This window comes from Mobula hypostoma, chromosome 6 (assembly GCF_963921235.1).
Source record: "Mobula hypostoma chromosome 6, sMobHyp1.1, whole genome shotgun sequence".
In the NCBI taxonomy this organism is placed as follows: domain Eukaryota; kingdom Metazoa; phylum Chordata; class Chondrichthyes; order Myliobatiformes; family Myliobatidae; genus Mobula; species Mobula hypostoma.
Genome location: NC_086102.1, coordinates 4,540,937 through 4,553,851, shown reverse-complemented (window position 1 = coordinate 4,553,851; position 12,915 = coordinate 4,540,937). Strand labels below are relative to the sequence as shown.

Sequence of the window (12,915 nt, the reverse complement as noted above, 5' to 3'; positions counted from 1 at the left end):
ACCCTTCGTCAGGACTAACTGAAAGAAGAGCTAGTAAGAGATTTGAAAGTGGGAGGGGGAGGGGGAGATCCAAAATGATAGGAGAAGACAGGAGGGGGAGGGATGGAGCCAAGAGCTGGACAGGTGATTGGCAAAGGGGATATGAGAGGATCATGGGACAGGAAGCCCGGGGAGAAGGAAAGGGGGAGGGGGGGAAAAACCCAGAGGATGGGCAAGGGGTATAGTCAGAGGGACAGAGGGAGAAAAAGGAGAGAGAGAAAAAAAAGAATGTGTGTATATAAATAAATAACGGATGGGGTACGAGGGGGAGATGGGGTATTACTGGAAGTTTGAGAAGTCAATGTTCATGCCATCAGGTTGGAGGCTACCCAGACGGAATATAAGGTGTTGTTCATCCAACCTGAGTGTGGCTTCATCTTTACAGTAGAGGAGGCCGTGGATAGACATATCAGAATAGGAATGGGACGTGGAATTAAAATGTGTGACCACTGGGAGATCCTGCTTTCTCTGGTGGACAGAGCGTAGGTGTTCAGCGAAACAATCTCCCAGTCTGCGTCAGATCCCACCAATATATAGAAGGCCACATCGGGAGCATCGGACGCAGTATATCACCCCAGCCAACTCACAGGTGAAGTGTCGCCTCACCTGGAAGGACTGTTTGGGGCCCTGAATGGTGGTGAGGGAGGAAGTGTAAGGGCATGTGTAGCACTTGTTCCGCTTACAAGGATAAGTGCCAGGAGGGAGATTGGTGGGGAGGGATGGGGGGGACGAATGGACAAGGGAGTCATGTAGGGAACTCAGGTTGGAGGAACAACACCTTATATTCCGTCTGGGTAGCCTCCAACCTGATGGCATAAACATTGACTTCGCAAACTTCTGCTAATGCCCCGCCTCCCCCTTGTACCCCATCCGTTATTTATTTATATACACACTCTCTCTCTCCTTTTTCTCCCTCTGTCCCTCTGACTATACCCCTTGCCCATCCTCTGGGTTTTTCCCCCTTCCCCCTTTTCCTTCTCCCTGGGCCTCCTGTCCCATGATCCTCTCATATCCCTTTTGCCAATCACCTGTCCAGCTCTTGGCTCCATCCCTCCCCCTCCTGTCTTCTCCTACCATTTTGGATCTCTCCCTCCGCCTCCCACTTTCAGATCTCTTACTAACTCTTCCTTCAGTTAGTCCTGACGAAGGGTCTCGGCCTGAAACGTCGACTGTACCTCTTCCTAGAGATGCTGCCTGGCCTGCTGCGTTCACCAGCAACTTTGATGTGTGCTGCTTGAAATTCCAGCATCTGCAGAATTCCTGGTATTCGACGGTTACTCTTGTCCGTTGGCAACCCTACCCCCTACCCCCCACCCCCCCCGCCAGTCGGCCGGTCCGCAGTGCAAAAAAAGTTGGGGACCCCTGTTTTAAGAGACTTTTAGATAGGTTCATGGAGCTTAGTAAAATAGAGGGCTATAGGTAATATCTAAAGTAGGGACATGTTCGGCACAACTTTGTGGGCTGAAGGGTCTGTGTTGTACTGTAGGTTTTCTATGTTCCTGTAACTATATAATGTATATAGAAACGAGAAGTTTCTTTGAACTGGGGTGTAAAACACAGTAGTTCACATAATGCATAACATATGATAACTAATGAAGGTAAGGCTAAAATCTGCAGGTGAATTACAGATAAATAACAAGCTAACGTGTTTTAGTATTAAATATTGTAAGGTGCAAGACAGATTAACCAGTGACACTTTGAATCTGATGCAGCAGGTAGTTCAGAAGCCAAATGGCCTGGGTAAGAAACTGTTCCCCTTCCTGACTGTTCTTGTTTTTATACATCAGAGTCTCCTGCCTGATGGTAGAAAGTCAAAGAGGATGTTGTATGGGTGGGTGGGATCCTTAATAATGCTAAGGGCCCTGCGTGTGTAGTGCTCCTGATAAGTGTCCCAGACGGATGGTAGGGAGACCCTGTGATCCTCTCAGCTGTTCTCACAGTCCTTTGTTGGGACCAGATGGATAATGCAACTTGTCAGGACACTCTCAGTGGGGTCCCTGTAAAAAGCAGTTCAGATGGTGGGGGTGGGGGAGCCTTGCTTCCCTCAATCTTAGGAAGTGGAGGCACTGCTGTGCTTTTTTGTTCAGGGTGATGTTAAGGGACCGGGTGAGGTCATCATGATATGAACTCCCAGGAACTTGGTGCATTTAACTCTCTCTGCGGAGGAGCCATGTATTCGCATAGAGGGGTGGTTTGTCTGCACCTTCCTGAAGTCCACAATGATTTCCTTTCTCTTCTCCACAATCAGGCTTACGTTGTTCATCTCACACTGATGCACCAGCCTCTCCACTTCCTCTCTCTACTCCATCTCATCATCGTTCTTGATAAGGCCAACTACTGTTGTGTCATCCACAAACTGTTGGCACTGTTTGCACTGGATCCTGCACACAGTCGTGTCAGCAGTGTGAACAGCAGTGGGCTGAGCACTCAGCTTTGAAGAGCGCCAGTGTTCAGCGTAATGGGACGAGAGATGTTCCTGCCCACACAGACAGACTGTGACCTTATTGTTCAGAAATCCAGTATGCAATTGCAGAGGGAGGTGTTGAGACCCAGCGAGAACAGTTTCCCACCAGTTTCTGGGGTATGATGGTGTTGAACACTGAACTGAAACCTATAAGCAGAAGTCTGGTATATGAGACCCCATTTTCCAGGTGGAGCAGGACGGAGTGGATGGCAGAGGCTATTGCATCATCAGTGGATCAATCTGAGTGATAAACTAACTGGAAAGGGTCCAGTGTAGCTGGGAGAAAGGCTTTAATGTGTTCCATGACCAGCCGCTCAATGCATTTCACGATGGTTAGTGTTAATGCCACCGGGCGATAGTCATTTGGGCAGGTTAATGTTGCTACCTTTGGCACTGGAATAATGGTTGCCTCCTTGAAAAAGGAGAGTTTGTGATTCCGTGGAATTCACTGGAGACAGCTGTGAAGGCAAAGTCATTTGGGTACATCTAAAACGGAGGTTCATAGGTTCTTCATGAGTTAGGGCGTCAAAGATTATAATTGTGTTCCGGTAAAAAAAAATTCTGTTTAGTATGTACATGGAACATAGAGCATTACAGCACAGTACAAGTCCTTTAGCTCACAATGTTCTGCCGATCTGTATACACTTACTAAAAGTTACAAAAACTAATAATTAGTACTAAAAGATGAATACTGAGGTCGCACACACAAAATGCTGGAGGAACTCAGCAGGTCTAGCAGCAGCTGCTGTTTGTAAAGGATAGATTCTTTATTCCTCTCCATAGATGCTGCCTGACCTGCTGAGTTCCTCCACCATTTTGTGTGTGTTGCTCTGGATTTCCAGCATCTGCAGAATCTCTTGTGTCTGTAATAATGACATGGTGTTCATGGACTATTCAGAAACCTGATGATGGAGGGGAAGAAGCTGTTCCTAAGACGTTAAGTGTGTGACTTCAGGTTCCTGCACCACCACCTTCTCACTGATGGTAGCAATGAGAAGAGGGCATGTACTGAGTGATGGGATTCCTTAATGACGGATGCTGCCTTTTTGAGGCATCACCTTCTAAAGATACCGTTGATGGTGGGGAAGGTCGTGTTCATAAGTTTATGACCCTCTGCAGCCTCTTGTGATCCCTTGCATCGGAGCCTCCGTACCATGCTGTGATGCAGCCAGTCCAAATGCTCTCCACAGTACATGTATAGAAATTTGCAAGATTCCAGACTCACTGTCTCCATCGGCAGTCCGAGGCTGAGGCTTGTGCATGGGGATTTCACTGTGGGGTGTCTCACGCAAAATGCTGGAGGAACTCGGTAGGTCAGGCAGCATCTATGGAGAGGAATAAACGGTCAACTTTTTGGGCCGAGAAAGGAAGGGGGAAGATGAGAGAATAAGAATGTAGTGGAAGACAAGCTAGAAGGTGATAGATGAAAGCTGGTGGGTGGTGGAGGGGCGATGAAGTGAGAAGCTGGGAGGTGATACAGTAGGTGGAAATGGTCAAGGGCTGGAGAAGAAGGAATCTGATAGGAGAGGAGAGTGGGCCATAGGAGAAAGGGAAGGAGGAGGGGCACCATGGGAAGGTGATAAGCAGGTGAGGAGAAGAGGTAAGAGGCCAGAGTGGGGAATTGAAGAGGGAAGGGGAGCAAATTGCCAGAAGTTGTAGAAATCGATGTTCATGCCTTCACGTTGGAGGCTATCTAGATAGAATATGAGGTGTTGCTTGTCCAACCTGAGTATCGCCTCATTTTGGCAGAAAGAGGGCCAGGAAACAACTCATCGGAATGGGGATAGGAAATTGACATGTCGGAACAGGAAAGGGGATTGAAATTGAAATTGTTAGCCACCTAGAAAATCCACTGTGTGGTGACTGCTTTTGTTGTCTCTGATCAGTGACAGCAACAGGATCACGAGTGACGGAGCGGATTCGAATGGAGATTCCAAAGGTGGAGGCCGTGTTTGTGGGGACGGGGGATTTGTTTGCTGCCATGCTCCTGGCTTGGACTCATAAGCACCCAAACAATCTGAAGGTAAGTCCGTGCCACAGAGCGCTGACTGAGGAACATTCCACTCGGGGAAATCGGAAGGAGGACAAGGAGTATAATTCAGATTCAGGTTTATTTATCACATTGACAGCAGACCAGTGTAGTGATTAGCACAACGCTTTATGAGACCAGGACAGGTGACCTGGGTTCCATTCCCACCACTGCTTGGAAAGGAGCTTGTATGTTCTCCCTGTGACAGTGTGGGATTCCTCTGGGTGCTCGGCTTTCCTCTCTTGGCCACGGATGTACCGGTTGGTAGGTTAATTGCTCGTTGTAAATTGTCCTGTGATTAGGCTGGGATCAAGTAGGTGGATTGCTGGGCGGGGTAGCTCGTTGTGCTGGAAGGGCCCATTCCACACTGTATCTCAATAAATGTACATTGATACACAGTGAAACGCGACGATTGCGTTAAACAATGCACCTGAGGGTGTGGTGGGCACAGCCCGCTAGCATCACCACACGTTCCAGCACCAACACAGGACGTCCACAGTGCACAGCAGAACAACACCGAACACAACAAGCAGCAAAACTACAGACCAGTTAGTCTGCGAGTGAAGGAGAGGTTGGACTAGCTGTTTTCTCTGAAGTGCTGGAGGTTGAGGGGAGATCTGATGAAGTTTGTAAACTGATGGGGGGCGTAGATAGGGTGCACGATCAGAGTTTTTTCCAACCCAGTATTGGAATTTCATGTACCAGAGGGCATGGCATTAATGTGAACGGATCTACGTACAGTGCATTTTATTTCTACACATAGTGGTGGGTGCCGAGGGAAGTGCTGAAAGCAGATCCAATAACAGTGTTTAATGACATTTCAACAAGGGCATTACGTTTGGAATATTGTGTTAAATTCTAGTAGCCTCTTTATGGGAAGCTAGGGAAGCTTCAGAAAGGGTGAAGAGAAGGTTTTACCAGGATGCTGCCTGGACTAGAGCACATACCTTATGAGGACAGGTAGAACGAGCTGGGGCTTTTCTCTTTGGATAGAAAGAGCATGAGAGGTGACAAGGTGAGCAGAGACACAGATAGAGTGCACAGCCAGAGACTTTTCCCCAGGGTGGAAGTGGCTAATTTAAGGGGGCACAATTTAAGGGGGTTGGCAGAAATGTCAGAGGTAGATTTTTTTACACAGAGTGGTGGGTGTGTGAGGGGAGGTGGTAGAGGCAGATGTATTAGGGACTTATTAAAAGCTTTTAGATAGGAAAATGGAGGGCAACGCAGGATGGAAGGGTGAGATTGATCTTTGAGGAGGTTAAAAGGTCAGAAAAACATGGGCTGAAGGGCCTGTATTCATGTTGTCATGTTCTGTGTTCACTGACATAGGAGGCAGATGATTAGCAGACAGCTGGGATTAGTTTAATTTGACATTATGGAAGGCACAGACATTGTGAGCCAAAGGACTGTGCTGTGTGCATTTGGAAAACCATGGCATTGTTCAGCAGAGTAAACAAGAGGGCGCAGAGATAACAAGTAGAAAACTGCAACAGAGCCAGTGGATGGAACTACATCGAGGACACCTCGCAGAACTTTTAGAAATGTTGAAAAGGAAGGAGATGTTGGCACACCAGCAGAAACAACAAATAAAATTGAGATCTAAAGGAAATATAGAAGATTAAAAGGTGTAGATAGGGTAGGCTGTCTGTTTTCCACAGGTAGGATATCAAAAACAAGACGTAGATGAATGGTTAGAAGGAGGAAGCTCAGAGGGGATCTGAGGGGTAATTTCTTTTCACAGAGAGACATTGATATCTGGAATTCACTGACAGAGGAGGTGGATTCATCCACAAAATGCTGGAGGAACTTAGCAAGTCAGTCAGCATCGATGGAGGGGAATGAATATTCAATGTTTCAGGTGAAAACCCTTCACCGGGACTGGAGAGGAAGGGGGAAGAAGCCAGAATAAGAAGGCTGGAGGAGGGGAAGGAGTACAAGTTTGGTAGGTGAGGGGGACGGGGAGGTGGCGGTGAGGGAGGGAGATGAAGCTGGGAGGTGACAGACAGATGAGGTAAAGGGCTGAAGGAGAAATCTGACAGGAGAGGACAGTGAACCACCGGAGAAAGGAAAGGAGAGGGGCAGGTGAGGAGAAGAGAAGGGGTGAGAGGGGAACCAGAATGAGAAATAGGAAAAGAGAGGGAGGGAGGAGAAATTACTCAAAATTAAAGAAATCATTGTTCGTGCCATCAGGTTGGAGGTTACTCAGATAGAGTATGACAGAATGGGGAAGGGAATCACGTACAGTAATTTTGTTTGAGTCATTTGGACAGATGTTGGTATAGGCAAAGAAGAATAGGCACCTAATATGGGCAATTAGCATACGTGCAGGTGGACAGAGGTGATGGGCCGAAAGGCCTGCTGATGAGCAGCCTGTATCAGTCATTGGCGAATGAAGCACAGTGTGGGGATGTTGGATTGTGGTGTGCACCTAACCATGTCCCTGATTGAGGAGTTGTTGGAGATGGAAGTGGATCGGGGGTCAGGAATGAGCTTTGAACATTGAGAGCTTTGAAGCTGCCTCTGCTACCCTGATAACGATGGAGGGATGAGGCAGATCGGGTATGTGAGTACAGGAAAGGATGAACCCCATTCTGCAGGGCCAGGCACAACTGCTCACACAACCAGCTTTGAAATATAATTCCTCCCTCCACCTGTCCTGGGAATGTGGTCTCGGCTTCAAACTGTTTCCGCAAATCCTCCCCCAATTCTGTCCTATGTTTTTCCTGATCACTATCCGTCAGTGTCTGTCTTCATGTGAAACACTCGCAGTATATCACACGCAGATACACAGACTCTTGCTGAAGAGTGTTGACACACACGTGTTGACACACACCCATCACATGCATATATGCAAACACACATGCCCATTCGGGGAAGGGTTTCACATACATGTTCTCTCTCTCTCTCTCACTCGCACTCACACACCCTCTGACACTCACGGGGAGGTGGGTCCTACACAGTGAGAGGGGAGAGAGCCACAGTTATGCACACCAATTCAATGAAGAACACAGCTCTCTGGATTATTAGATTCAGTGCTTCAGGACTGTTTATTCTGAGCTGGGGTATATGAAGAATCAGACAGCTCTGCTGACAAACAACCATCTCGCCTCCCCCTAATACTGCCAATCTTCACCCACACAGATTGCCTGTGAGAAAACGGTCTCCGCCCTTCAACACATCGTGACCCGGACCATAGCCAATGCAAAGGGTAACAAGGATTTCTCTCCATTGTAATTCTGGGAACGTTTGATTGGTCTGGGTTGGGAATTAGAGAAAGTAATGGGACAGTGTAGAGGGAGCTTCACTCTGTATCTAACTGTCCCTGTCCTGGGAGTGTGTGATGGGACAGTGTAGAGGGAGCTTCACTCTGTATCTAACTGTCCCTGTCCTGGGAGTGTGTGATGGGACAGTGTAGAGGGAGCTTCACTCTGTGTCTAACTGTCCCTGCCCTGGGAGTGTGTGACGGGACAGTGTAGAGGGAGCTTCACTCTGTATCTAACTGTCCCTGCCCTGGGAGTGTGTGATGGGACAGTGTAGAGGGAGCTTCACTCTGTATCTAACTGTCCCTGCCCTGGGAGTGTGTGACGGGACAGTGTAGAGGGAATTTTTTTGCAACATGGCTGACATATTCTCTTTCTGTCTCCATCCTCTCCCTGTAGCCATGGCTGGCCCTGGGAATCCGCCAACCCCTGCCCAGTTGGAACTGCGTGTGATTCAGAGCAAACTGCAGATCGAGAACCCTGAGATAATAATCCACGCCACGGCCATCTGAACCATCCAGACTCCATAGCACCATGCCCATGAAGTACTTGTAACCTCCCCTGACCTCCGCCAGCTGTTCCCAGGGTGTGTGGTGAGGGGAAAGAGACCTGTTGCTCTCTCCCACCAATCCCTGTCACTCCACTGTGAAAGACCTGCGCTGGGGGGGTGGTGTCCCCTTCCACAGGTTGGGGGGGGGAATGTTTTCCCCTCGCCTCTCAAGTGCGTACTACTAGTGGGTTCTTTCATCGGGGTTGTCTGCGGACGCTCCCACTTGTGGAATGCCTGTCCCTCTGATTGAAGAGACCCCATACTGTGCCAGGAGTGGAGTGGTGGGGGTGAGAAACATGAGAATGGATTGGTAATTCTGCACTGGGGGTGAACTGGATGCGTTCGTTGTTGCACAGTTTTCAACAGATTGTGTTTTAGATTCATTAATTTATCACGTACATTAGACCATAAGGCATAGGTGCAATATGAGGCCATTCGGCCAGTTGAATCTGCTCCGCCATTCCATCATGGCTGATTGATTTTTCCTCTCAATCCTGTTCTTCTGCATCCTCCCCGTAATCGCTTACACCCTGACTAATCAAGAACCTATCACCCTCCGCTTTAAATATGTCCAGTGATTTGACCTCCACAGCCATCTGTGGCAATGAATTCCACAATTCACCACCCTCTAGCTAGAGAAATTCCTCCTCATCTCTGTTCTAAATGAACAACGGAGGCCCCTCAATTTGGAGACTGTATACCTTCTGGTCCTAGACTCTCCTAACTGTTAGAACATCATCTCCACATCCACTCTATCTTGGCCTTCCAACATTCGGTATGTTTCAGTGAAATGCGTCGTTTGCGTTAACAACTGACAACCCGAGTGTGCCACATATTTCACCACCGACCTCGCATGCTCACAATGTTCAGCGAAGCAACACAAGAAACAACAGTAAAACAAGTTCCTCTTCCACTCTCATTCCATCACACACACACACACACCCACCCCCAGGAGAAGCTGCCTCTGAGCCTGCGGTCCTGGGCTCCTTGCTCATTATGACTGAACAATAAATAATGGGTGATTATTTTAGCAGTCAACCACTTGAAGACACTAAGTCACCTGCCACCAGCTTGTGATCTCCACTGATCAACACTGAATCACCTGTGCTCGCTATCCTCAGGCCACGCGCTCTGCACTCCCAGATGAGCAATTCCCCTTCACTGTCAAGTTCAAGGTCAGTTTATTGTCATTCAACCATTTACCAGCAAGTAAAACAATGTTCCGGTGGGCCATGATACATAACAGTACATATACCTGACACACATAACATAGAAAGTACTAACACCGCAAATCGATGATCAGATGCTGCAGGAAACATATGAACCTTGGAGCCCATAGCACGTCAGAATCAGGTTTAATGTCACCAGCAAATGTTGTGGAATTTGTTGTTTTACAGCAGCAGTACAGTGCAATTCATAATAAAAACTACTTCTTCAAAAGGCGATGACTCAGAAAGGCAGCATCCATCATAAAGGAGCCCATCACCCAGGACGTGGAGTCTTCTCATTGCTAACATCAGGGGGGAGGTACGGGAGTCTGAAGACACACACACACAGTGATTCAGGAACAGCTTCTTCCCCAGCACCATCAGATTTCTGAACGGACATTGAACCCATGAACACTACCTCACTAATTTTTATCTCCCTTTTTTGCACTACCTATTTAATTTAATTTTTTATATTCACTTATTGTCATTAACAGCTTTTTTTCTTTTGTACTGCTGCTGCAAAACAAATTTCACAAAATATGCTAATAAGATTAAATCTGATTCTGAATTACAAAAAATAAAAATTTATAAAAATTAAATTAATTAGCAATGTCTGCATGGGTGAGGAACCTCCTCAGAACTGAAATGTTAATTGTTTCTCTTTGTGAATGCTGCCTGACCTGCTGAGTGGTTCCAACACTCTCCCGTTTTTATTTCAGCTTTCCATCATCTGCGTTTTTTACTGATTCAAGCTAATTGGTTCATTGTGGTTCTCTGGGATACCACCCTCCCTCTCATCAGATCCTCGAGTCCCAGATTCTGACCCCCACCCGATGTGTTGCAAACTCTCTCTGAAAGTCTTAGACATCTCCTTCTCTGTTGTGGTATGTGGCAGTGACGCAGGAACTCAGTTTGTGGCCCCGTCCACTCACCCCCCCCCCCCAGCCTCGGCCCTGCCCACCCACCCTTCCCCCTGGCCTGTGGCCCCGCCCACCCACCCTTCCCCCTGGCCTGTGGCCCCGCCCACTCACCCCCACTCTGGCTTGTGCAAGCTCCAAGCTCCAAGCTCCAATTCACTGACGTGACCAAATGAAACAGTATTCCTCCAGGCCACAAAACACAGCACAAACTACCCCACAAATAAGTTGTAAGCTGCAGTGCAGTGCGACCTGCCCACGCTGTAATCCCCACGCTGCCTGTGGGTCAGGCAAGCTGGATCTGCCGCTCCCTCTCAGGCTAGAAGGGGAATGGTGACCCTCCGTCTTAAAGCCCTTGCCCTCACCATTCCAGTGATTCCATCCCTACGAGGGTCCGCCGCCAATGGGAACAGACAGCCCATCAGAGTTGAATGGTGGAACAGGCTTCTTGGGCTGAACCCCGGACACTGCTTGGTGAGGTGAGGAGAGGCTCTCTCTGACCATAAGTTTGGCTCATCAAGTCTGCCCCATCATTCAGCTGTGACTTTTCTTTCCCCCGTTTTCCCACCTGTTCTCCCGTGAGGGAATAGGGATGTGGATATATGAGAAACCCTTGTGCAACACCCCCCTGCCGCCAGTGTCTGCAACCTTTTCCCAGCAGTAGGTGGAACTTCCTGCCACCTCTTCTCTGTGTGAGGTGTATGGGGCGCAGTTTTCTTCGGGGTCTTGTTCCCCCTGCTGGGGTGATGGGGAGGGCCAAGGCTTTTATTGACATATCAGCACCTGACTGGGTGCAGGAGCACGGGGGAGAACTGGTTGCCTTTGCCCCTGGTTCTGAAGCTCTCACCTCCCTCCCTAACGTACTGCCCTGACTCTGCTGATGGTGACGCTGTCAGCCCAGACCCTGCTCTGACGATGAGAACCACAGGAAGCTGTGCTCACCCCTGTGTGTCCATGGAAATACTGTCCTGGTTCCAACATCAGTCACCGTGCGTGGGATTCGTCGGGGTGATGGTGTGTGTGTGTGTGTGTGAGAGACCCATCACCCAGAGCAGATCTGTGTGTGTGAGTGAGAGAGAGACCTATCACCCAGAGTAGGTCTGTGTGTGTGAGTGAGAGAGAGACCTATCACCCAGGGCAGATCTGTGTGTGTGAGTGAGAGAGAGACCTATCACCCAGAGTAGGTCTGTGTGTGTGAGTGAGAGAGAGACCTATCACCCAGGGCAGATCTGTGTGTGTGAGTGAGAGAGAGACCTATCACCCAGAGTAGGTCTGTGTGTGTGAGTGAGAGAGAGACCTATCACCCAGAGTAGGTCTGTGTGTGTGAGTGAGAGAGAGACCTATCACCCAGAGCAGGTCAGTGTGTGTGCGACCCATCACCCCGTGGATATTTCTCTTTGTGTCCTAACCTGTCTCCCCAGCAGATCATCTGTGTGATTGGGAAGTGAAATTAGGGATTTACATTCCCTGTCCCAATGGGCAGTCCCTGTACAAACTCTCCACCCCAACCCACCTCGAGTGAGCCCAACTCTCCAATGAGCGCCTCCTCAGCAGTGTTACAGCCAGGACGGTCTCCGGCTCAGCCCTGGCAGGGTTTCGTTCGAGTATCTAGAGGCCAAACTAATAGTGACTCAATCTTGTGGATGTGTGTGTGCGCGCGCGTGTGTGTGTGCGCGTGCGTGTGTGTGTGTGCGCGCGTCTGTGCCAGTATATATTCTGAGTCGGTGATGTAGTCCTTGCTTGTTTATCTGTACGTGTCTCGCTTTCTTAGATCCTCGCCAGGTGAGCTGTCCTGCCCTGTCCTGTCACTGCTCTGTCTTAGAACTCTGATTCCAGCCCTTTCTCTCCACTGACCGAGCGGCGGTCTGCGCTTGCGGGGTTCGAGCGCGCTGCTGAATTTCCTCCCTTGCCACCGGTCTCTCTCCGGCAGTCCGGCAGAGACTGGGGAGCTGCAACGTACGTTAAGAGTTGACCAGAGCTTGTTGGTGAGACTGACAGAGGAGTCGTCTCTGAGTGTTGGGCTTGCACTCTCCGTCAGTGTTTCTCTAGTTTACCGGTAGGGTTTTGTCAGTCTTGCTAACCTTCCAATTCTGTGCTTCATATTTTCCTGTACTGTCCTGTCTGTGAGTATTAATATATCAAATTAAATGATTAAAATGAATCTTTTAAAATTAATTTACATATAGATATTTAAAAATTTATCTTTCTGATTGGAAATAAAATCATTTATTTACTAAGATGTTGATATTGCTGCATTTTGTTGTTTTGACGAGAATCTATCGTAATGGTTCTTTTGGGAAATAGATTCATTTCAGGTAAGCGGTTGTCGCTGACCAGCAATCAGAGTCGGGTTTTCCATCAGGGTGGCTGTGTTGGTACTCCAGCACACTTGCTTGTTAATGCAAATATCTCATCAGATGTTTTGGAAACTCTTAGGCACATAGATGA

General features: G+C 48.5%; 1 protein-coding gene across 1 annotated transcript in view; it reads left to right on the top strand.

Moving 5' to 3' along the window:
- Window positions 1-12,706, top strand: part of LOC134347792 (pyridoxal kinase-like) — a 61,325-nt gene extending 48,619 nt beyond the window's left edge. The window contains exons 9-11 of the mRNA XM_063050216.1: window positions 4,390-4,526; window positions 7,674-7,740; window positions 8,192-12,706. Coding sequence (XP_062906286.1) covers window positions 4,390-4,526; window positions 7,674-7,740; window positions 8,192-8,304 — 317 coding nt within the window. The 3' untranslated portion in view covers window positions 8,305-12,706. The remainder of the gene's footprint in view (window positions 1-4,389; window positions 4,527-7,673; window positions 7,741-8,191) is intronic.
- The last annotated feature ends 209 nt before the right edge of the window (window positions 12,707-12,915 follow it).